We start from the raw sequence: 27,064 nt of genomic DNA on the forward strand, positions 1-27,064 counted from the left end.
AAATCGTGGAAGGGGGAAGAAGAAGGCCCTATATGGAGCCTTTCCATAGGGAAGAAAGAGGAGATCGACATGGAGAAAGGTATGGATATGGGGGAGCGGAGCAAGGAAGGGCTGAGTGGGAACGCCATGACGGGTTTTACAGCCGTCGTGGTGCTGAATTTGAAGGAAGAAGAGGGGATTTTGAAGGGGGTTTGGGCTATGGCAGGGCAAGAGAAGATCGGGAAACTTGGGGTGCACCTAGCACTTGGGAAAGGAAAACTATGGAAGAATCTGAGGCAATGGGGGGATCAAAAGGTAAGGAAGTTGAAGATGCCCATATTAGAAGGAGAAGACGCGTATGGGTGGATTTACAAAATGGAACGATACTTTGCCGTCAATGGGCTAACAGAGGAAGAGAAGCTAACGACAGCCGGATTATGCTTAGAAGGGAAAGCCCTGTCATGGTTTCAATGGAGAGACCAGAGTAGACCGATCAGAAATTAGAGGGAATTTAAAGATTGCATAATATAGCATTTTCAAACCGATCAAGGAGGAGACTTCCATGAGCAGTTCTTTGCTCTAACACAGGAGGGATCAGTAGCAGATTACCGGGAGCCGTTTGAGCACCTAGCTAGCAGGGTGGAGCGACTCTCAGATACAGTATTAGAGGAAAATTTCATGAAAGGGTTGAAGGCAGAGATCCGAGCAGCAATAAAGGTGTTGATGCCCCGTGACCTAGGGGAAGACATGAAGTTGGCCCAACTGATGGAAAATCAGAAGCATTTGGAGAAGGGGGCCAGGAGTAGCAGCATCGGGGGCACGTACAGGATGACAACCACTCATCTCGCACCGAAAGGCCCTACAACAGGAGGGAATAGAGAAGCCACCAAGGAGAAGACAGGAGGAAACTGAGGAAACTTCAAACGACTGACAGAGAAAGAGATGCAGGAGAAGAGGGCTAAGGGCTTATGCTTTCGATGTGATGAAAAGTACACACCAGGACATCGGTGCAAGAACCGAACTCTTCAGGTTCTCACCGTCTGCGATGAAGAGGAAACTGAGGGAAGTGAGGAGGTGACAGAAGGAGAAGAGGAGCTACACTTGGATTTCGCTGAGGTTTTCCTAAACTCAGTGGTGGGGTTCACTATGAATCACACCATGAAAGTGACGGGAGAGATAGAGGACATGGAGGTGGTGGTGTTAATTGATAGTGGAGCTACCCACAATTTCATTTTCACCCAAGTCGTAGACCAGCTGGGAATAAAATTGGTGGACACGGGCTATTACGGAGTGATGATGGGGACAGGGAAGATAGAGAAATGTCAGGGGATTTGCAGAGAAGTACGACTGACGATCTAGGGGATACAGGTGAGGGAGGACTTCCTTCCACTAGAGCTGGGGAGCACGGACGTCATCCTGGGGATGAAATGGCTGCAAACTTTGGGTGACACCAAGGTGAATTGGGGAGCACTCACGATGGAGTAGATGGTGGACGGAAGGAAGGTAGTAATTAAGGGGGACACGGGGCTTTCCAAATCCCTAGTTTCTCTTAAAACGATGGTGAAAGATATCCAGTTAGCATGCGGAGGATAGAGGGAATAAGAGTGGAAGAAGGAAGAGACATACCCCTCTCCATCCAGCCGTTGATTCAGCAGTTCCAAGAGGTGTTTCAGCCACCCTAGGGATTGCCACCGCTGAGGGAGCGGGAACATGCCATCGTGTTGAAAGAGGGAGTGTCACCCATCAGTGTCCGACCTTACCGCTACCCTCAGTTCCAGAAAGATGAGATAGAGAGGTTGATTAGAGAAATGCTGGAGGCAAAGATCATCAGACCCAGCATCCCTTTTTCTAGCCCTGTTCTGTTAGTAAAAAAGATGGATGGCAGCTGGCGCTTTTGTGTGAACTATAGAGCACTCAACAAGGAAACTGTACCAGACAAGTTTCTTATACCTATCATTGACGAGCTACTAGATGAACTCAGTGGAACCGTGATTTTCAGCAAGATAGATTTAAAATCAGGTTACCACCATATCCGAATGAAGGATGATGCACCCAAAACGGCCTTTAGAACTCATGAAGGACATTATGAGTTCCTGGTGATGTCGTTTGGCCTTACCAATGCTCCAGCTACCTTTCTGGCCCTTATGAACAAGATTTTCAAACCTTATCTCAGATGATTTGTACTAGTATTCTTTGACGACATCCTAATCTACAGCAGGACAGAAGAGGAGCATTGGGAGCATTTGAAAAGGGTGCTAGAGGTACTACAGGAGCTCCAGCTGAGGGCTAACTTGAAGAAATGTTGTTTTGCACAAGCCAGTGTAGAATACTTGGGCCATGTGGTATCTAAAGAAGGAGTTGCAGCGAATCAATCCAAAATTGAAACTATGATAAGGTGGCCAGTGCAAAAAAATCTGAAAGAATTAAGGGGATTCCTAGGACTGACGGGTTACTACAGGAGGTTCTTAAAAGGGTATAGCTCCATAGCATGGCCACTCACGGAACAATTAAAGAAGGATGGGTTCCTATGGGGAAAAGCAGCTACAGCAGCATTTGAGAGCTTGAAGAAGGCAATGACTATGGTACCGGTCCTAGCCTTGCCAGATTTCACTCAGACCTTTATTGTGGAGACAGATGCTTCAGGATACGGGCTGGGTGCAATACTGATGCAGAGTCGCAGACCCATTGCCTATTTTAGCCAGGTATTGACCGCTAGAGCCCGACTGAAGTCAGTGTACAAGAGGGAATTAATGGCCATCGCATTAGCCATCCAGAAGTGGCGGCCCTACCTGCTGGGGAGACATTTCATAGTCAGGACAGATCAACGAAGCCTGAAATACCTACTAGAACAACGGATGGTGACGGAAGAGCATCAAAGGTGGTTGTCCAAATTGCTAGGGTATGACTTTGAGATTCAGTACAGACCAGGAGTAGAGAACAAAGCGGTGGATGCTTTGTCCAGATGCATGGGGGAACTGCAGGCAGTGGCATTATCCGTTCCTTTGATGCTTGACTGGGAGGCTATCAGGGAAGAAAGTGCTAGAGATGAAGAACTGAGAAGAATCAAGGCAGCTTTGCTAAAAGAGGAGGGTAGCCATCCAGGGTACTCATTAGAGGGAGACAGACTACTATATCAGGGAAGATTTATGATGCCTCGGACCTCGATCCACATCCCAAATCTACTCCAGGAATTTCATGGGAGCGCAGTGAGGGGCCATTCAAGAGTGCAGAAGACCTATAAAAGATTGGCGGCCGAGCTTAACTTGAAGGGAATGCGTAGAGATGTAGAAGAGATGGTGGCAAGGTGTGAGATCTGTCAGAGGAACAAATATTTGGCGATGTCACCAGGAGGACTACTACAGCCGTTGGCACTACCAGGATGAGTTTGGGAGGAGATATCCATGGATTTCATAGATGGGCTGCCCTGTTCAGAAGGCTTCATAGTACTCTTGGTAGTGGTGGATAGATTGAGCAAGTACGCTCATTTCATTCCCCTCTGACATCCTTACACCGCGGTGATAGTGACTTCAACATTCATTAGAGAGATGGTCAGATTACATGGCATACCAGAGGTGATTGTGTCAGACAGAGATAAGGTATTCCTCGGTCATTTTTGGAGAGAATTGTTCAGGTTACAGTGGACAGTTCTAAAAAGGAGCACCGCTTACCACCCACAGACAGATGGCCAAACAGAGGTGGTCAATAGGAGCTTGGAGACCTATTTGATATGTTTTGTGTCGGAGACACCCAAACTTTAGATCAAATGGTTGTCCTGAGTAGAGTACTGGTACAACACCTCTTTTCACTCAGCTTCACAAATGACTTCATTCAAAGTGGAATGCTGTACGGAAGGGACCCCCCTCACTTAGTACACTTTGGGAGTAGCAGTACTCCAGTCTCTTCCGTAGAGGAGTACTTAAAGGAAAGGGATTGAGTATTAGAAGAATTAAAGAAACATCTACTGAGAGCTCAACAGATTATGAAAAAACAGGTCGATGGGCATAGGAAGGACATCAGAATTTGACTTTTAAAAGGACACAATGGAGAAAAAAGATTCATGTAGCCGACCCCACATAGTGGGATAAAGGCTTGATGTTGTTGTTGTTGTTGTTGTTGTTGTACTGAGATCGTGTTGGTCCTCCGCTAAAACCTAGTAAATTATAGAGTTGTGTGAGGGATCCTTCATAGTATTAATCTCATTGTTAGTCTAGGGATTTCTTGTTAAAACTTTCCATGTATGCAATGTTAGACTAATTGATTGTTTTACGGGCTTAACTCCTACACATATGATTTAGCCTAAGCTTATGTCACCGCTCTTTGTGTTTTATGTTGTTATTCGAAATCACTATAAAGATATAATTATCGTGCTCTAAATATTAAGCGTGCAAATTCCTTAATCTAATCATCCTTGCATATTTGGTTTCACATCAACAAGTCTCCTACCCTATTAAGTCTTCTCTATTGTGCCCCTACATACCATCATCATGGTCATTATTCTTCTCTATCTTGAAAGAATATAAAGAAGATTCTTCCACAAAATTAGCAATCCGCTTCACAATTTGTCTGAAAATATTAAGGCAATGATGTATTATTCATAAGGATATCAAATCATAAAAAGAGAATAGTCAATCTGACTGTCCACTTCAAAAGAGTTTAAGAAGCTTCCCACGCACTTCACACATTCTAGCCATGAAGGGATTAAAAGAATGTGTTCGTTGAAGTTTTATTGATATGATGATTTCTTGATGGAGATTGCTAGCGGTGTTAACTTCAGATCACATTATTAAAATCAAAAAGAATTTCTCCACAACAACAAGGCATGACAGCTCGTCAATTGAAAATAAAATCTCTAAACAATCCCTACATTCAAATTTCCCACCGAACTCCCTCAAAAATCCTTCCTAAATTTCTCTGTGGGATTTGTGGTTCGGTCGGCAGCATAGACAGGCAGAAAATGTCCGCCTGTTTCATGTGATCCAGTCCATATGGGACCGGCTAGACCGGTCCATAACAGCAACTAACTCTAAACGAAATTTAAAGACTTCCAGAACCTCATTAAACTTTATCCTTACCGATAAGACAAATAAACTATCTTCATCACACTTAAGTAACACATTAGCTCAACCTCTTTCACACATATGTTGTGTTCTACACCATCTCCTTTAAGTAAATTCTATATACCGGAAACATTTCCCGATGATGTAACAGGTTTCTCTTCCCCGTTCCCTAAGGCTTTGGCTCCTCTAATACATAGCCCCATCCTAAACCAGATAGAATGAGGAAAATATGCTTATTATATAGAAAAATAATCTGCAATGTGATATAAACAGATAACTAAATACATGATATGCCAAAAGAAAATAAATCATAGCAAATCAGACTTCATATTTAATTTAGGACAAAATTACTATAACACATTAGCGGATATGATTGAAGGAAAAATGATTATGTTTTACCACTCCTGAAGAAAGACAAATATTAATTCAAAAGCATCATTCGGAAGACTTATGCCCAGCTCTTCATGGAGCTCCCTCCTGGAAAACAAAAAAAAAATTGTAAAGATGCGAAAAAGAATGTTTCCATTACTACAGGTAATAAAAATGATGATGGAACCAAAATAAATGCACTATAACATTTGTGAATTAACCGCGAGATCACTTGGTATCAAAAATGTTCATCAGCCAACCAGTACAGATACATGCCAGACTTTATGGGAAACAAAAACAAATAAAATTGATGAATTTGAACCCGTAAAAAGAATTAAAAAAAAATGAACCATGGGTCACCATGCACACCTAGAGTAACCAGAAATTATCAAAGGAAAAACCTTCTATATTCAGCTAATGTCGCAGCATACAGAATAATTCAAAAAACTAATAGGCTAGATCTCTCCTTATGTCCCAACCAACATCTCACCTATGTTTCAATATAATCGCCCTAAAGCTTGCTTTTTTTGCACTTCAAAGTGAAGCTCTCTTAAAATTATTTTGAAGATTGAGCTTCATACTCAGTGGTTTCAAGCTAACACTTAGTTAAAATGTAATCATGCTAATTTTCTTGAACAACTTCAAGTCTTGACAAAATCATAATTAAGCAAGCTTGGACTCATTCAATTTTGTACCATCAAAATACTCGTTTCAATTGTAAGCTTGTGAAATTCAAAAGCCATTTGCCCCTCCAATGGCCTCAAGAATTATCCATGTTTGTAATTTATTTAAGCTCAATTGAACTCAAATTCATGTTTTTATGGCATTGTTGAGTACTCCTTGTTAAACCACGCTATCTTGATTATAAGTTACTGAAAGTTGAAATTTTGAATGTGAAATTTCTAATCCAAATACTTGGGTGTTTTGAGATCCAAGAAATGCATCGAAATATGCTCTCGATCAGAATAAACTTTATGTCGACAAATCAATTTTCTAGCCTAAAAATTTATAAGTGCAACAATACTCCATCTCTTAAAAATATGAACATAATATCATAATATATAGGGAATCCCAATGTGCAAATAGTCCTAGACATAAACGTGAATCTCTACTCAAACTATGAACTAAACTATTGATGGGGACATCAAAGCTTGGAAAGTTTATCAGAGACGTGGACGTCGATCTATGGCCACGATTGAGTCGATGTACTTCTGAGTCATATTATGCATTTTCTTTATTATTATGTTACGTTATATTTGCTTTATTGGTATTTCCGTTTTTACACTTTACTTAAGGGAGGTCGTATGTAAGCCCTGAGGGCATCATCGTGTTTTTATTTTCTTGAGTCATTTGTACAAGGCTATATATAGCCCTCTTGTTTCTTTTCATGTTAATGATTGAATGACAAAAAATTTTCCCTTGTTTGAGTTCTTATGAGAGCTTGAGAGATTGGAGCAAGGTCCCTTGGAGAGGGAATTTGGATCACCCACCAACCTTGGAGACGGCCGAGTTTGTGGTTCTTCTTCTTTATCTATTTTTCATTTCCCTTCGTCACCTAGCCGCCGGCCACCTAACCCCGCCTCACCACCCAAGCCGCCGGCCTTCATAACCCACCATCCCTCCACTGAAACTCCGCACAAACCCACCAAGCCGCCAGCCCTACCCCACCTCCTCATCTTCCCTCCACAAATTCAACTCCCTCTTAAAAACTTTCCATAAGCAATCACTCTTAAGTTATGAAAGTTTAAATTCAAAATTCAAAATTATTTGAATTTGAATTATTTCCTAATTTAAGAAAGCTATTTTAGGAAAGTTTTCAAACCCTTTCCTATTTGATTTTAATGAGATTTGGAATTAACCAAATCTCATTACCTAATTTAAGGAAGCATTAAAAGCTTCCTTAATTTCCCTCCCTAGCCCCTTGTCGCCGGCCCCCTTAATAAATCCCTTGGAATATATTTCCAAAACCCATTAAGCCCCTCTTGGAAATAATTCCTAATTCCATCCTCCACCTCCTTGGCCGAAAACTCCTAACCCCACCTATTTGATTTATTTCCAAAGGAGAAGCTCTCCTTTTTGGAAATAAATTAAAGCCTTCACCTCTCTAATACCGCCGGCCCTCTCTCCTATCCACCCCTCTCTCAAATTTCCCTCCCCCACATTAAATGCTCTCCCCTTTTGCATCCCAATCAAGGTTCTCCACAAAGATTTTGACAAGGGAGCTCCTTCATCCTTCTCCACCATTTGAAGGCTTGCTTTCTTTTAAGGAAGACAAAAGGACGTCGTCTAAAACATATCAATCCTACGAACGAGATGCATGGCCGATCCAGATCTTGATTACGGCATCGCCTGTGACAAACAAGGGTTCGTTCACATCCTTCACTCCACTTTCTTCGACGTCAATCCGAATATTGACCACACTGTCAAAGAGTACGTGGAGCGCATTCTAGATACTCTCACTGAAGCCGAAGAGGAGCAACTTGGTACCGTTCAGTGGTGGATTACGTCCAAACCGTGACAAAGGTCTTCCAATCGTCCTACTGTAAAACCCGAAAAGTAACAATCTTCAGCGTCGCACGCATTTCAATGTGTCACAACGAGATTAAGTGAAACTTTCGAAGTCGTCGGATTTTGACGAAAATAATTTTATAAAATTCTACACAAAATTCTAAGAAATTTGATGTATAAAACTTATGTCTAATTTTACTCATTTTAGAAATTAAAATTCATAGAAGTACATTAATGCCCATAATACCCTTAGTGTTTATTAAAGCTTGGATAACTTAAGTGAGGGCATTTAGGACATTAGGCTAATAGAATGAGCTTCCCACTCTTATAAGGGGGCCGAAATGTCTCGGTCCCCCATTCTCCTTTTGCGGCCCGAACCGAGCGGAAGCCACGTGAAGGAGGCGACGGGAGGAGGAACGGCGAGCCTAGGGGTGGTTTCCGGCGGCGGTTTGCGAGGAGAATTGAAGGGAAATCATAAGGAAGGATAAGGTACGTCATTTGCAAGAGTTTTATCTTCTTTTCATGGAGTTTTCTCTGGGGGGGAAATCTAGGGTTTTGTAAAAACTTAATTTTCTTTAAGATAAAGATAGGGTAGGGTAGGGGGATGTTTCTAAACCAAAAAATGAGTTGATTTCATGAAAAATATGAATTTTAAAATTTAGGATTTTCTCCGATTTTCATTTTCTTTCAAAATGTCTTTGTAGGAAAGTTTCCTAGTGATGTTATGAAGCTTATTTGTGAAGATAGTTCTTTTTTTAGAAGACAATTTTCATGTTCCAAAGTTAGGGCTTTCCAAAACTATGAAAACTTTAAGAGTGTTGGTTCCTATCTGAGCTTAGGGAGGTTTTAAAGCAAAAGATTTTAGCTTTAGCACTAAATATTATTTTTCTAAATTTTAAATTAGGTAAATCCGATAATTTGTTGTATGTTAACTTGAGTTTAAGTGAAAGAGAATGTTTATATGCTTGAGGTGAGCAAAAGATTTGAATGAGGCTTTCCAAAAGCTAGAGTTATAATAAAATCCTAATTTTAGTAGAAATAAAAATGGAATTATCATGAATTGGGAGGGGTTATTTAGAAAGTCAAAGCATGATGTATGGAATAGTTACATGTTCATAATTTAGGGCCTTTTAGAAGTTTAAGAGGGAACAAATTAATGCTTACACCTTATGTATATCTTTTGTACATTTTGATTGCGTAAAGGGAAAGGTTTGTAGGGACATTTGACGAATCACTTTGTGGTGAGGTAGGTGAAATGAAATTCTCTTAAATTTAGAAAGCTCTTTACATGCAAACGTGTAGAAATGACATTTCTCTTTATGCTCTTTGTAACATCATTATGACTAGCATGTTTTATTTATAGAAGCTCATGATCACATGATGTAAAAGCAATGTTTTTATGCATTATTAGAACCCAATGATAAATCTCATGTTTCTTTCTTTACAAGTATTACATATGTCTTCTCTTTACTTGCAATATACATTTGAGTATATCTCTTTTCTCATGTAAGTAGCAAACATGTATTTTCATATGAGAACATAGACTTGAATAGTTTACATAAACCTCTTTTATGAATAAGTAAGGAATATATGCATGTGCATGTTGACGCGGAAGTATCAATGATAAATGAGCTCTTTTGAGCAATGATAATGGGGCTCTTTTGTGCCAAATCGTAAAGGTGTTCTTTTGAACCAAATGGTAAAGGAATGGTCGATTAATGTGTACCTGATCAGTACAAATGATATTTCCGAGACGGTTGTTATATATTATGATATTATGAATATTATATCTTTATATTATATGCATATGACGCTTCTATTGAGACATGAATGCTTAAAGAGAAAGAATTTCAAGTTTAGGCAAAGAAAGAGAACTTAAAGGTTGATGTAAAGGCATGATTCACTTTAGACAAATGTTATGACATGTTGATTATTCATTTATTGAGAAATAGAAGCATGTTGTAGTCCCTTCCTTGTTTCTAACTTTATTTGAATGTCATTTTCATCTACTGAGTTGTGACTCACCCTGCTTATGAGACACTTTTCAGGAGAATCTGATAAAAGATAATGGCAAATAGACCCCCCTTACGTACCGTCGTAGGGAAACGACGGGCAATAGGTTTTGTCTTTTTGTTTTTGATGTTTTGAGTTTGAAGGACTAAAGATGAAATGTAAGGAAAGGTTTTTGGACATCTTTTATATTTTAGAAACTTTATGTTTGAATTGTTATGTTGATATGTTGATGGATGAATAGTAATAAAGAAAAATTTCTCTTGATTTTTGCTTAGTGGCTCTTTCTTTATGATTTGGAGATGTTTTATATATTGTAATGTAAAGGTTTTTAATTTCTATTGTCCGATCTCCGTTCCAGCCTCGTCCTTTACGAGCTCACCGGGTCGGGTCGTGACACCTACTCTCGTACTTTCTTAGTTTAACTCTCTCTTGTGGTTTGATTTGATTCATGAAGGTCTTGTTCAACTATCTCTGCCAAACTTAGTAATCGTAGGAATTGAGTTAGCTTTCTATACTTCTAATCTTATTGTTAGCGTAGGGATTTTGTTGAAAGCTACAACATTTGCTTACTATTGAGATTCTGAGTTATTTGATAATTCAAGAGTTTGGCAAGTGGCTTAGCCTAAACGTAGGCACCCCTCTCTTGTTTTCTTTTGTCGTTTTGACTGCTAATAGTTTTAATTTTAATTGTTTTATTCAAGAAATCGCGCAAATTCTTATCGCATACAATTAAAACATTTTAGTCTTGCATCAACTATTCTCCCTCAATCATAATTCCATCCCCTTCAGTGGAGTTTACACATGATTTGGGGAAAAAATTGTAGAAAATTCTGACACAAACACAAAAAACTGCAAAAAGCTGCCTCATAAGTGCAAAAATTGAGTCTAGAACACCAATGCCTCTTAAGTGCAAAAATTAAGTCTAGAACACCAAGTAACAGTTCTAATAGATCCTAAAATGATCCTCAACACTCGTTTGGACCCTGTGTTGCTTAGTGATTGAATTTTTAAGAGCTCATAACTTGTTTGATTGGGCATATAGTTTACATTATGCTCAATTACTTTAATGCTTATGCATCTAGTTTTCTATCATACACAAGATTGGACATTGTGTTGCTTGTACACTTATATGCACCTGGTAACTGCTGTAATTGAGTGTTGGATAGTTTGATTTAGTTGCTTATAGTCCATTGCACACAGAATAAATTAATGTAAGTTACTTAGGCATGTTTATTTTGTGGATTTGTGTTGGATGGGATTTGAAAGAATGTCTAAAAGTGTCACCGCACCATTAAACATATAAATTTAGATTTTGCTTCATAAATCTTTCTTAGTTTCCTAAAATATTGTTTTTGCATGTTGGATGTTGAGTTCATTGTGAGTGGTGCACTTGTGACTACCAATTACCGATGGAAGTCATAATCTTATACTAGCATGAGGACTGATTTTCTCTATATGATGAATTATTTACTTTTTCTCTTTTCTTCTATATAATTCACGGGTTTTTACAAGCATGGTTGTTTTTAGTCAAATATGTTACACTTGGGTCTCTTATTTGTTGTGTGAATCTTAACCAACTTGTCGGATTCAGCAGTTACAATTTTTTGTAGAATTTATTTGATCTAGATGATGATAAAATCATCATTTGGCATAAATTTCTTTTATTTTTTGGTTTACATCAAAAGACAATAGATTTTTGTTCTACTTGGTGGGCTTTTAAATGTGAATCCCAGTCTAATTTGTGTGATTTTATCAACATCATCACCCTAAGATGCCTTCCATCGATATTGCCTGAGGTGTTAATTCATATAATTAGTTAAAAAACTACTGCAGGAAAGCTACTTTAAATCCCAAAAGATGGCACTACACTCATTCATTCTTTATTCTTTAACAATATAACAATGGATGATATTTATATAAAAAATTATCTAGTTAGCTTAAATTGTTCTGAAAATTATCGAATAAAATTAAAAAAAGTCATTTTTTAAATGATGAAATAATTTGAGTAGCATATTGAATATATCATTCATTAAAAATATACAAATGATAGGATGAATATATCATGATATCCAATTTAAGTTTTTTTTTTCTAAGAAAATTATACTAATTTATTTAAAATTTTAGTAGTTAATCATCATGTTTATCATAGATAACTATATTAAATTAGAAGCAATTTAAGTGCAAGGATTTAAGGACGTTTTGGACTTTTACCAACCAACATTAAGAAATGTTGCAACAAAAATTTCACAAATACTGCAACAAAGCAATTTTTCACCACCATTTGGGGCGTGTAACTTTTAATATAGTAAATGATAAAAAAATCATCAAAACATCAACCTATTTTTGAGATGAAGTTTTTTGTATGGAAAAGTAAGAGAAAAACCAAACCAAATGGAGCTTTAAATCTATTTTCAGTTATATTATCTTCAATAGATATCAATCCAACCATTCCTCAAAACTAATCTTTCATTAATACATTTTGCCATATTTCATCATGCATTTATCTTAACATCCATTGTTTGCCCATTCACCAAGGGTCCCTTTGAAACAAGCCCACTACTCCAGCTACCGCTTTACATTGATAATGAACATTATTTCCTAATATCAATGATAAACTCAAACGCCAAGGTGATTTCACCACCATACGTAGTGTCAAAACCATAATAAATGTTATCATATTTGATAGAAAAAAGTGTTGCTTTATTATAATAACTCTTTTCCACATGACAATAACCAAGTGTAATAATGATGAACAAGAAATATTGCTCAACGTTATTAGATCTGCTATGAAATTCATACCCTGAATAAAAAAAAAACCATAACTAACCCTACAACCTCAAGTAAACACCAAAAAGGCCCTCATCATAGGTAGAAACATGTGGCCTTCATTTTGGGTACAAAGGTGCTTTTATGGAGAATGTCAGCCATCATTATTAGCAATTAGCCTTTACTTAACTTTGGTTGCCTTCGCTTTCTTTAAAAAGGGATGATTTGGGTACAGAAATAAAATGTAGAGTTTTGGTGGAGCGTCACATTCGAGGATCCAAACCATCTAAACATCCTTGCCATGGACCGTCATAAAGAAGCCTCATAAAAGCATGGACAGCAGTTAATCAGAGAGGGCCCAACATTAAATATCGTCAAAAAACAAAGCTACATCATTTGCATATCAAGCTAAGATGCATGGAAGAAATAATATAACTCAACAATCTCTCCAGAAATTCTTCAAGCAAGGGACAGCCAAAGCTAAAAAGAGATCAAAATTCAAATTCTAAAAGAAAATGAGTTTAAATTGCAAGATATAAAGATAAGAAGTAATTAAATTTTGAAATTTTCCACTCCTACACTGAAGTGGTTGACCCCCATATGACAATTATTTTCCCTGATTCAAAGGGGAATGTCCTACAATCTATTCTAGATTTAGAGGATGGTTTTTCCTTTGAATTTAAATTGTTTTAGCATGTTTACAATAATTAAAAACTCAACAATTTCAGCATGAATAATACGTAACTCCACAAATAAACTTATACTTTAAATGTACATTTTTATTAAACTAATTTGGCCGTGTGATGATGTTATTTTTCATGAGAAGTTATTTTTCATGTTCTCAGAAAATAGTTGTAGGAACATATTATGTTAGCAATTATGATAGCATTCTTAATAACTATGAAATCAATTATCAAGAATAATTGATGCAAGCAAAAAATTAGGAAAGGCCCTAATTTTTTGCAAGCAAAAGAAAGAAACTTCCTAGGGAATAAAGATACACAAAATACTCCAAAAATGAAATACAACTTCACTTTTATAAAATAAAACGACACTTGCAAACTTATATAAGAAAAACCTAAACTTGCATTTCATTGGATTTGAGAAGAAAGATACATATGGAATGACACTTGTGGAGAGAAGAAGGGGATAAGAAGCCGAGACGAAAGGGAGGAGAAGCTCGCAAGCTTTCCTAGAAGAAGAGAGGAATAGAACAAGCTCGCAAGCTTTTCCATAAATAAACCCGCAGGTTTAGGTTCCAAAAATCATATTATAACATCTCTTTTTTCTTTGTCAATACATCCAATATATATAGGGAAAAGGGGTAGCCAAACAGCCACCATAAAATTATTAATTAAGCTAATTAAAATAGTGGAATTTGGAATGCCAGCAGTTGCCCAGAAACGGCCCAAAAACAGCTCCCAAACAGCCAAAATTAATTCCATAACAGCAACCAAAGACAGCACAGGAACCGGATAAAACATCCAGGGAAGCAGTCAAAAAGGCAGCACATGAATCGGGTAGAGGAGTCACGGGCAAGCAACCATGGAACAAACCGAAAAGGCACAAAGGGGACTGGAATCAACACTCAGTAAAGGGAGTTAAAGCAGCCACGGGTAACAGCACCAAGAAGAAACCGAGGAGACACAAAAAGAGGGGAAAATGCAAGAAATCAACTCCACTTAATGAGCTAATATAAAGAATATATTTTCATATTAATGAGCTAACATTAGCTCAAGCATTTATGAGCTAGAACCAAATAGGTCCCAAGATTTCAGCTCAAAACCAAAACAGCCAAAGCCCAACCCAAGAGCAGCTAAGGCCCAAACCAAGAGGCAGCAAGCAGCCCAAAGAACAAAAGGACCCAAAAAGCTAGCAAACCCAAAGCTTGCCTACATCAATTCTCCTCCAGTTGAAAATACTCATCTCTCGATGAGGTTGCTTTAATTTTCTTTCGACAAGATGGAGGCGCATCAAGCTTTTGAATATTTGCTTCGTATTTCTTTAGGATATTCTCACGTTCTTGCTTAAACTGTTCTTGCAGACGCTTCTTTTTCTTCAAATAGTTTTCCGTACTCATATGCAATTTCATCTGTAGTTTGAATAGCTCATTCTGAAGGGGATATGTACTTCCTTCAGATGGAATCCATCTATCCATTGGAATTGGCACTTCAATATTTTCTGGCTTGTATTCTTCCACTGGATCACTATTTTTATCTTTTTTTATTTTTTAAACAAAGAAAAGAAGACTCAACAAAACTTAAATCACTTGATAACAAGACTCACACAACAACTGTTATGACTCACCAAGACTCACTCGACAAACCGGGATTTGCTAACCCGCTCTTATACCAAATTGATGCAAGCAAAAAATTAGGAAAACCTCTAATTTTTTGCAAGCAAAAGAAAGAAACTTCCTAGGAAATAAAGATACACAAAATACTCCAAAAACGAAATACAACTTCACTTTTATAAAATAAAATGACACTTACAAACTTATATAATAAAAATCTAAACTTGCATTTCATTGGATTTGAGAAGAAAGATACATATGGAATGACACTTGTGGAGAGAAGAAGGAGCTGAGAAGCCGATACGAAAGGGAGGAGAAGCTCGCAAGCTTTCCTAGAAGAAGTGGGGAATGGAACAAGCTCGCAAGCTTTTCCATAAATAAACCCACAGGTTTAGGTTCCAAAAATCACATTATAAAGTCTCTTTTTTCTTTGCCAATACATCCAATATATATAGGGAGAAGGGGTAGCTAAACAGCGACCATAAAACCATTAATTAACCTAATTAAAATAGGGGAATTTGGAAGGCCAGCAGTTGTCCAGAAACAGCCCAAAAACAGCTCCCAAACAGCCAAAATAAATTCCATAACAGTAGACAAAAGACAGCACAGGAACCAGGTAAAACAGTCAGGGAAGTAGTCAAAAAGGCAGCACAGAAACCGGGTAGAGGAGTCACGGGAAAACAGCTAGGGAACAAACCGAAAAGGCACAAAGGGGACCGAAATCAGCACCCAGCAAAGGGAGTTAAAGCAGCCACGAGTAACAGCACCAAGAAGAAACCGAGGAGACACAAAGGGAGGGGAAAAGGCAAGAAATCAGCTCTACTTAATGAGCTAATATAAAGAATATCTTTTCATATTAATGAGCTAACATTAGCTCAAGTATTTATGACCTAGAACCAAGTAGATCCTAAGATTTCAGCTCAAAACCAAAGCAGCCAAAGCCCAACCCGAGAGCAGCCAAGGCCCAAACCAAGAGGCAGCAAGCAGCCCAAAGAACAAAAGGACCCAAAAAGCTAGCAAACTCAAGGCTTGCCTACATCAATAATCTACCTTAAAATTATAAAAATTAAGCAGTAAATCATCCATCAATACATCAATACATCAAATTAATATTTTTTATTGTTTGAAAATTATGAAATTGATATTTTGAGAAATACATATATGCTTATTTCAAAATTTTAAAACCAAACTTAAGACAATTGCATTAACACATCAAATTGCTACAAGGTTATGCCAATTGACTTAAAGGTCACCATGAAAATCTATCATAGAATGATAAATCAAATCTATGACAACATGATACATAAGAAGGTGCAAGCTAATGATTTGGTTATTAAAAGAAAATCCCGTTTGGAGCACCTTGATAATATGGCATTGGATAGAATCATGAAGTTAAATCTCAAGCTGCATCTTCTCAAATGCCCCTAGAAGGTCTCCTTTGAAAATTCCTTGAATTCATATGTGCCACAAGGATATCGAAATTAACCACACAAAAATCCAGGTCATCAAAAAAATACCTCCACCATAAAATTATTAGGCAACTTTGTTCTTTGCAAGGACTATATGCAAACCATCTAAGCCTCTATTGCCATAACATGTTGTTAGAAGTCTCATGAAAGCTTTGATAGAGCCATTGATCTAAGGCACTCCAAATATCAAAATAATTCAAAGATAAAAGCTTGAAAGCTACAATGCATGAGAGAAATGATATACCTCCACCTGTTGTCAGTCCTCAAATTTTTCATGCAAGGGACAACCAAGGAAAAAAAATTAGAGAATACAACAACCATTGTGTCATGAATGCATCAAGCCTTTATCTCACTACTTGGGATCAGCTACATGAATCCTTTTTGTTGGTAGTTGTTCAATAAGAATTAGGATGTTAATCCTAATTAAATATCCCAAGGCTAACCAAGAGGGGGGTGAATTGGTAATTAAAAATTTTAACCCTCTTTGAAAATTTAATGGAAACAAAACTTTAGTTTGTGAATTTTTCTAGAAAACTTTTTCAACCACAAAATTTTAAACACAAAAAGTAAATAAGCAGCGGAAAATAAATGACACCAGATTTATAGTGGTTCGGTCAAACCCAGACCTACATCCACTCCCCAGAGTCACCCTCTGAGTATTGCACTAATACCAATAGTGACTCTCTTTTATCACCCACAGCAAGGCGGAGAAGCCTTTACAAACTCTTTTCACCACACTACCCGGTGCGGCAGAGAACCGTTCATCCTTTCACACTCCCCCGATGTCGGCAGAGAACCGTTCGTCCTTTCACACTATTCCCAGTGTTGGCAGAGTACCGTCATCCTTTCACACCCTCCAAGTGTAGGCAGAGAACCCTTCGTCCTTTCACACTCTCCTAGTGTCGGCAGAGAACCCTCGGCTGTTCACACTTTCCAAGTGTCGGCAGAGAACTGGATCTTCTTCACAAGTCCAATCTAAAAGAAAAGATAGAAGAGTGAAGTAATCTCAAACTTGAAAGTGGAAACACTTACCCTTAAGTACCAAGTGAAACATTCACGCTCCAATAGCAAGAAATCTCCTTCAATTGCTCTCTCACACTCTCTCCTTGACTCTCTTCTCAATAGGCACGAAGATCAATGACCAAAAAGTATTATTTGCAGTATAGAATAGCCTATTTATAGAAGAGACAAGAAAAACCATCTAAAAACGGCAGATTTCAAGTTATCATGTACAAGATCGTCCCGTACGATCGAAAATCGTCCCGGACGATTTTACTTAAAAGCCTTGAAACGAACCTGTTTGTATATGTGTACGAAATGATTTCGTACAAGCTTATCGTCCCGTACGAACCAAGTTCGTCCGGTACAAACGGTTATAATCATCAAAACTATACAAGTTGCAAAAATGTAAAACATGCAAATAGCAACTATCATTAACACTTTTTCTCCATTGTGTCATGTTAAGAGTCAAATTCTCATTTAAATCTAATAAAAAAATGTCATTTTTAATATTTTCTAACCAAGTCTTTTTAATCCTATCTCTACCTCTTGTAACATAGGCCAAATATAATACTTCTAATCTCTCAACCAAGTCATCAAGAGGCCAACATTTTATGTGAACAAACCACCTACGGCATCTCCCTCTAATTTTATCTGTCATTGGAGCTACTCCAACCTTTCACATATATCCTCATTTCGCATTCCATCTCCAAGAGTAAAGTCGCTCATCAACCTGAGCATCCTCATCTCTATAACACTTAGTTTAATTGTATACTTCTCTTTTAATGGCAAACATTCTGCGCCATAAAGCATTGCAGGTTTCACAACCATCTTATAGAATTTTCTTTTAAGTTTGAGAGAGACTTTTATATCACACAACAAACCCAATGCATCCCTCACTTCAACCATCCAACTTGAATTATACTAATAATGTCCCCATCTACCTCACCATCACTCTGGACAAAAGACCTGAGATATCTAAACGTGTACTCTTATTAATGACTTGATCGCCCAAAGCCACAATTCCCCTATTAGATCTATTACTATTAAAGTTACACTTCATGTATTTGGTCTTAGATCTACTCAAGCGAAAACCTTTAGATTCTAAGGATAACCTCCATAATTCAAGTTTACCTTCAACTCCCTCTCTAGTCTTATCAACAAAAAGTGTTGAGAGAGTTGCTACTTAGCTTTGCATGATTTACATTCTTGCAACTTCTATATTTTAATGATTCCAAATATTATTGTTTTAATTATTATTTTCTCCTAACACATTTTGGAAAGAATTGTTTTAAGCTCTTGTGTGTATTAACATTTCAGGAAAATCATACTCCAGATTGTTGAAGACTTCAAATCAATATCTGCTTATAATATTTTGTAACTTGAAGTATGTATTTTTCTTTTACTTGAGTCTCAGAAAGTGTGATTGTAATTAAGTAACTTAGCACACACGCCGGGGGAGAGCTTTAAAATTCACAATTTTAATATATTGATCGTACAGGACGAACCATGTTCGTATGGGACGATCAGGTCAGTTATACTCCTCGTAGAGCAATGGAACGAACAGAGAGTGCGAAAAATTTTTTCTGAGTCTTAATCATCCAAAAAAATTATCCTACTCGTCCCAGGACGATGTCCTCTGGAATCTCACTTTGAACTATTCGTCCAGACGAATTATCCTGTTCGTCCCTGGACGATGTGCTCTGAAATCTCACTTTGAACTATTCGTCCAGACGAATTATCTTGTTCGTCCCAGGACGATGTCCTCTGAAATCTCATTTTGAACTATTCGTCCAAACGAATTATCCTGTTCGTCCCAGGACGATGTCCTCTGGAATTTCACTTTGAACTATTCGTCCAGACAAATTATCATGTTCGTCCCGGGACGATGTCCTCTGGATTTTCACTTTGAACTATTCGTCCAGACGAATTGACCCCTTCATCCTAGGACGATGTCCTCTATTCTTTGAACTTGTGATTTGTCATGCATTTTCGTCCCAACGAACCTTGGGAATAATGGTTCATACCGGACGAACCATAATCGTATGGGATGATGATCAGGTACGAAGACAATTCATACCAATGCACATTGAAGTCATACGCAACAATTTTTACATTGTTCGTAGGTACGAAATTGGATCGTACGGGACAATCATGAACGTACAAAATTGAAATTTTATAATTTTTAGACGGTTTTTCGTGTCTTTCTTATAAAATGGTCACTTAAAATTGTCAAGCAATCTTTTTGTCTATTAGTCTTCGTGCATACTGAAGGGAGATTGAAGGAGAGAGTGAGAGAGAGTGTTTGAAGGAGAGTTCTTCCTACTGGAGCGTGAAGGGTTCACTTGATTACTCAAAGGTAAGGATCTTTGTTTGTAAATTGTGATTACTTCACTTTTTCTCTTGTCCTTCTAGATTTCTCGTGAGAAGATCTTTCAAGAATATCTGGTTCTCTGTCGACACTCGACGAGTGTGAACAGTCGAAGGGTTCTCTGCCTACACTTGGAGAGTATGAAAGAACGAAGGTTCTCTGCCTACACTTGGAAAGTGTGAACAGCCAACGGTTCTCTGCCAACACTTGGAGGGTCTAAAAGGACGACGGTTCTCTGCCAACACTTGGAGGGTCTAAAAGGACGACGGTTCTATGCCGCACCGGGTAGTGGTGGAAGAGAATTTTTGTGAAGGCTTCTCCACCTTGCTATGGGGGCAAAATGAGATACACTTGTAGTAATAGTGCAATACCTGAAGTGGGAGACTTCAAGGAGTGGATGTAGGACGTGTTTGACCAAACCACTATAAATCTTGTGTTTTTTATTTTTTGTTGTTTTTTACTTTACCGTTTTTTTATTATCTATGGTTGAAAATTCATTTTTAAAATTTCACTAAAAATTTAATGGGATTAAAAGAGGAAGAATTTTTTTTTAAATTACCAATTCACCCCCCTCTTGGTTAGCCTTTTGGGACATAAGCTTAGGTCTAACAACCTAATTCATAATTAACAAGTTTCAACAAAAAGAATATCATCAGCAAAAATATTACATCAGGGTACATCCTTTTACAAATGTCTAGTAAGAACATTCATGGTGTTAAAAATTTATAAAATTATAAGCTAGAGAAAAATCTAATATAGTCATATCACCTTCATTAGTCGCTACAAACTAATAACCACCATGAATGCTTTTAAAATCTTCTATCACCACTTAAATCTCCTCCAATAAAAACACTTTCTTCAAGAGATATCTTTTGTATTAATTTTTCTGAGTCATTTCAAAATTTTAATTTTGAACACATATACAAACCTACTTGAGTAGTAAAAGCACTTATGATTAATAATCTTAGCATCAATAGAAATCTTTAAAACTATGATTTTATCTTCAATTCTATTAATTTCTACAACATTATCCTTAAAACTCTTAACTATAATCACAATTATCTCATTTTCAATACGACTCCTTCCTGAATGTCATAGTTTAACCCTAAACTATCAATCTCCTTGGCCTTCTTTCCAACCCATTTAGTTTCTGATAGGAAATACTTGAAATCAAGTATTTCCTATTCATTTCTTGCAACAACTCTCCAAGCAACTGCTGTCCCGAGCAGGAAAACAGTGAAAAACAGCGGAAAACTGAAGAAAAACTGAAGAAAAACTGAGAGAATCTTGTAGAAAAAACTTGTATTTTACTAGTGGATGCAAGGAAAATAGCAAAGATACAAGGATCCTCTATTCGAGAGGAGGATCGCACTCTCCCAATCTCTAGAATTCGATCTAGAGCCCTAGCCACCAAAGAAGAACAAGCAAACTCTTACAAAATAACACATAACCCTCATCTCTCCTTTTCTCCCTACTTAATGCATACAATTCAAAAATAACATAAAAGGACCTAATTGCCCTTGCTCCCACACCTTTTGGCTCCAAGATACAAATTCAAAAACAAGTGGACTCCACCCAAAGAACTCAAACTTCCGTCGGCTTTCCTCCTCTTTCTGCCCTTTCCCGTCGCCTGTAGACGAACCGAGCCAGCCCAATGGATTGGGCCGACTGGACCGGTCTAACAGTTTCATGAATGCATAGAATATTTATCTTTCCATGAATTATAATATTATTAATTTCATAATTTGCTTGTACATATCATAATTCTAATTTCATGGACTAGCTTTTTTGCCCACATATGCCCATGATGTGAAAACCCTTGTTTATTTAACATTATACCTAGGCACCGATGCAACAGACCTTGCACACTTCTCACTGTATTCAGGCCATACAACGCGTCATTTCTAAGGAACGTCTTAACATTAACACAATGTATTAAAGGATTTATGTCATAATTATTTTACAAGTTTTACGCTAGCTGTCAACTACATAACGCAGCCCTCTCCTTTTCTCACCCAGGACTTGGGACCTGACAACAGCAGTGTTTAGTCCTTATAGGATTAGCTTTCCTTTCAAGAGGATTATCCTCTAAGCTATCCTAGATTTATGAATTAGTTTTGGTTATGAGTTTAAATTTTTTTAACAAGTTTTCATCCATAAATATAGCTGGCATTGGGAATTTAGTTATCAATGAAATTCATAATAAATACCCCCTTTGAAAACTCCTCAAAAACTATAGAAAGAGGGTAATTATAATTATATTAGAAAGCAAGGCAATAAGGGAAGATAAAATAGCATGAAAGAGAAGGAGAAGAAGATTAAGAAGCTAACAAAAAGTGAAACACTAACCTAAGGTTATTTTCTAGTTTGCTATTTTCATCATCATTAATCTCCTAAGCATTATTCGCTCTTTACCCCCTCCTGAAACCACATTAATTCTCACCTTAATACCCTTGATGGCCCATTCATTAAGGAACTACTTTGCCTACTTAATTGCAAACATAAATTATCTACACAAAACTTTCAAGGCATTAATTATCCCGTTGAGGCATTGTAAGAGTTTTCACCACAATGATAGGCCAATATATTAAAATATCCTAAAAACAACATCCATCTAGGATTGAAAAGAGGTTCCACGTGCATCATCCCCCCAAGTATGAACAAAAGCAAAGTGGAGCATATGGATCTTAGCTACCTAAAAACAAAACATACTTGAATCACAATATTAATTGATTTATCAAGCTATGAACACTAAAAGATGTCATAATTTGTTTAGATGACAAAGCACCGTGAGCCACATGAATAGCCATCTAAGATAATATCCCAAACAAAGGATAATCTATAGCTTTTTGGCATTAATATGCATATCTTTTTGCACTTAAACCCCTTGCATACATTATTTTTCAAGTAAACAATAAACAATAAGCTCAAGCTCTTTATTTAATGCTCATGTAAGTAAACATAGGTGCATACCTCCCAATAATGCAAATACTTGATTACCAAGTTTGTTTTGTTCGAATGTAATTCCAATATAAGTGGAGGAATAATTGTAGCTTTCCAAATTTGACTCCAAAAGAGGGAGGAAAATTCTATAGCTTTCCAAATTTGCCTTTAGGTTTTGAAATATGGATAGAAGCATGTGCTAATAGAAGATTGATTCTACCAAACGAAGTATCTTATACTACAAGAATTTTCTCATAAAATTGGTTGAAGTTTGGAGCTTTCCAGCTTGTAATTCTATAAACTTATAATATCGAATATTATTTTTCAGTTGCAGTCCTCTTTTATAACTCTCTTATAAAAAGCTTCTTTTTTGCATCCAAATACAAGGTTACACAAATCAATTCATGCTAATCTTTTTATGCCACCTCAGGTATGTTTAAATCGAGAAGATCCCAATATGCATCTCACAATCAATCCAAAGCATTTTGTAAACATATTTTACTTTAAATGATCTCTAAAGTACTACAACAACAGCAACAACATCAAGCTTTTATCCAACTATGTGGGATTGGCTACATGAATCTATTTTCTCCATTGTGTCCGGTTAAAAGTCAAATTCTCATTTAATTTATAAAAAAAAAAGGTCATGTCTAATGTTTTTTCTAACCAAATCTTTTTAGGTTTATCTCTACCTTTCTTAACATAGGTTAAATCTAATACATCTACTGTCCTAATTGGGTCATCAAAAGGCCACTGTTTATGTGACCAAACCATCTAAGGCGACTCTCTCTAATCTATATGCTCATTTTATATATTGTCTCTAGGAGTAACCACTCATCCACCTGAGCATCATACTCTCTACAACACTTAACTTAATATTATGCTTCTCTTTTAATGGACAACATTCTGCACCATAAAGCATTGCAGGTCTAACCACCATCTTATAGAATTTCCCCTCAAGTTTGAGTGAAAAATTTCTATCACACAACAAGCCCATTGCATTCATCCACTTCATCAATCCAACTTGAATTCTACTAAAAATATCTCAGTCTAGTCAACATCACTTTGAACATTAGACCCAAGATATCTAAACCATGTACTCTTATTAATGACTTGATTGCTCAAAGTCACAAACCTCCCACTATATCTATTACTACTAAAATTACACTCCATGTATTCGATTTTAGATATACTCAAACGAAACCTTTAGACTCTAAGGTTGATCTTTATAATTCAAGTTTATCTTCAACTCCCTCTTTAGTCTTTTCAACAAGAAGAATATCGTCAGCAAAAAGCATACACCACGGAACATCCTCTTACAAATCTCTAGTAAGAACATCCTTGACTAAAGCAAAAAACAAATGGGCTAAGGCTGATACTGATGTAATCCCGCTAAAATTGGAAAATACTTGGTCAAACTACCTTGTGTTTGAACACAAGTAACAGCTTCAGCATACATATCCCTAATGACTTGAATATAAGCATTATTAATCCATTTCTTTTTAGAACTCTCCATAGCACTTCTCTTGAAACTTTATCATATGATTTCTCTAAATCAATAAATATCATATGAAGATCTTCCTTTTTCTCTCTTTACTTCTCCACCAAATCTCTCAATAAATGTATGGCTTTCATAGTAGACCTACCCGGCATGAATCCAAATTGATTTTGAAAAACATTAGTATCAAGTCGTAACATATGCTCCATAACTCTCTCCCATAGTTTTAAAGTATGACACATCAACTTAATTCCTTTATAATTTGCACATCTTGTGCATCACATTTATTCTTAAAGATAGGAATCAACACTCTCATTCTCCACACATGTGGCATCTTTTTAGTCTTCAAAATAATATTAAAAATTTAGTACGCCAAGAAATTCCTTCATCTCCTAAACATTTCAATACATCTATTGGAATATCATTAGGCCCAACAATTTTCCCACACTTCATTTTCTTTAAAGTCTCTCTAACTTCAGTTTTAGTAATACGTAGATAAAAACAAAAATCTCTATTTTCAAAAAGTCAGTCGTATTTTCAAAAATATTTATCGAAAGATCTCTGAAGTACTCATAAAACAAAACTAAATTTCACATAAACCCTTCTTCCTGCCACTTTTGCTTATTTTTTCAACAATTATAAGAATTGGTTTGCATCAAATATTGACGTAATAAAAGTATCAGATTAACCCAAATTTGGCTAACAACTTCAATGTTAGGTTACTCAAAAATTCTACAGGAAAATTTAGTAGTGCGATTTTCTAAGCATCCGTAAAATGGTATTATGTTATAAAAACATGAACATGTAAGGTGAACTCACTTTTACCGGCTGAGAGTGTATTAAGTAAGCTATTTTAACCCAACTTTGACTTTGAAGTATGTTCTATCCGAAAAGATATTCTACATTGTCTACTTCAAATTTGGACAATCTTTTACATTAGAATTGCCTCCCGGAGCAATTTGATAGCTTTAAAATAGCAGGACAGAGGTGCCTAACTACCTGGCAGTGAGGAGTGAGGAGTCACCAGCAGAGATATGACCGGCGCTGGAGATATCCCACAGTCCAGGCCAGGAGTCCTTGCAATCCGCGCGACGCTGAAGGAGCAGCTCCTGCGTGCTCTCCGCGTATATCCACACGTGAACAGCCCGGTGGTAATCTCCGTCCCTGTGCACAAGTCCCCTGCTCAAAATCATGAACAATCGCTCAGTCAGGGTTTTTTAAGAAAAACGTAAAACGAGACTAATGAGGTAGACAAATAGAAAATCTCTGGTCGATAAGAGAAGGATCGGGCCTTGGCTTGGAGACCCCAGTCTTCTCGCCGGTCTTGGTGAGGACGTCGAGGAGCTCATCGTCTTGCAAATGCAGTGCAACCTCCGGCTGCATCGATGGAGTAAGAAACCGACCGTCAGGTACAAGAGATACAATTTGAGGTTTCTCCACAATGAGTCAAAAGAGCGAAGAAAATGGGAATTCCCCGGCGCCAAGGGCTAGTGGCAAACCTTGGGCAAATTATTGGGTCAGGTGACCGGAGCCAAAAGATAAATTCGGACAGCCAATAAAAATTTGCCGCGTCACCTTGCGCTTTAGTTGCGCTTTTTGACTTGCGCTTTAGTTGCGCTTTGGTTGCGCTTTAGTTGCGCTTTGGTTGCGCTTTGGTTGCGCTTTGGTTGCGCTTTTTGACTTGCGCTTTAGTTGCGCTTTGGTTGCGCTTTGGTTGCGCTTTGGTTGCGCTTTAGTTGCGCTTTAGTTGCGCTTTAGTTGCGCTAATTTTAAAATAATATTTTATTATTATCCGAACCTATCTCTGCGTTCGGTCACCTGACCCAATAATTTGCCCAAACCTTGGCCTTATTTAGTTATTTATACGAATTAAACGTTGGGAACCAGGTTCGCTTTTATCACCCATAGTTGTTAAGGATATTGTAGAAAAAACTTTACAAAACGAATATTTGTATATTCATTTTTGAATTTTATATTTACTTAAATAATATTCCAATGATTATGAGACTTAATTTGATTTATTAGTTATGAGTTTTGGCTACTAATTAAGAGATCTTGAGTTCAATTTTTATAAATATGATGTACATAAAATTGTCTTAATTGACCTAAATGTTTCAAAATATATATTCTAATGATTAAATCATATATATATAGCTAAAAGATGCATTGATGAATCACCATTTTGGATGTAATATTTAAATAAAAAAGTTTCAATATTAAATTCAAATTATCTGAATTTAAATTTTAACAAACTAGTATAAAAAAGAGCATTTCAATGGCACTTGTTGCGGACTGGAACATTTACGATGAAAGAGGAATATGGAGTTTGGCATTCTAATTTTATATAAAGATACAGCACACAACAAATAAAAAAGATGGGTGCATGTTCGTCAGAGATAACAAGATTTTTATATGAAAAATAATGAAAGGGAGAAAAACTATGGAGCCTGACCAAATTAAAATTATTTCACTATTGTTTATAGTCGATTACAAATGGTGATCATCCTCAAGGGGAAGGTATTGGCTCAATGTATCATAAAGCACATTACATAGTTGGGGTTGGAAGAAACAAATGATAAGAGAGCTATTTTCAAAAGAACGTTTGCTAGTTCATTTGGTTGGTAGGATGACGGAGGTCGAAGGTCAAATGAATCGTAGTCAGCGGGACACAAAAGTGGGTGGGACCATAGTCGGCAAGCGATAGAGGCCGGAGGGACCATAGTCGGCAAGCGATAGAGGTCGGAGGGACCATAGTCGGCGAGCGACGATGGTCGGAGGGACCATATGGGTGATCGGTGG

At 37.1% G+C, this 27,064-nt stretch overlaps 1 protein-coding gene across 1 annotated transcript in view; it reads right to left on the minus strand.

The window, feature by feature from the left end:
• LOC110092112 (nudix hydrolase 3) overlaps positions 1-25,763 on the minus strand; it is a 133,022-nt gene extending 107,259 nt beyond the window's left edge. Inside the window, exons 1-3 of the mRNA XM_028694975.1 lie at positions 25,557-25,763; positions 25,265-25,444; positions 5,436-5,513 (exon numbers count right to left, since the gene is read on the minus strand). Coding sequence (XP_028550808.1) covers positions 5,436-5,513; positions 25,265-25,444; positions 25,557-25,648 — 350 coding nt within the window. The 5' untranslated portion in view covers positions 25,649-25,763. The remainder of the gene's footprint in view (positions 1-5,435; positions 5,514-25,264; positions 25,445-25,556) is intronic.
• Between the last annotated feature and the right edge of the window lie 1,301 nt (positions 25,764-27,064).

The sequence above is a fragment of the Dendrobium catenatum genome, unplaced genomic scaffold (genome assembly GCF_001605985.2).
Source record: "Dendrobium catenatum unplaced genomic scaffold, ASM160598v2 fragScaff_scaffold_620, whole genome shotgun sequence".
Classification (NCBI taxonomy): domain Eukaryota; kingdom Viridiplantae; phylum Streptophyta; class Magnoliopsida; order Asparagales; family Orchidaceae; genus Dendrobium; species Dendrobium catenatum.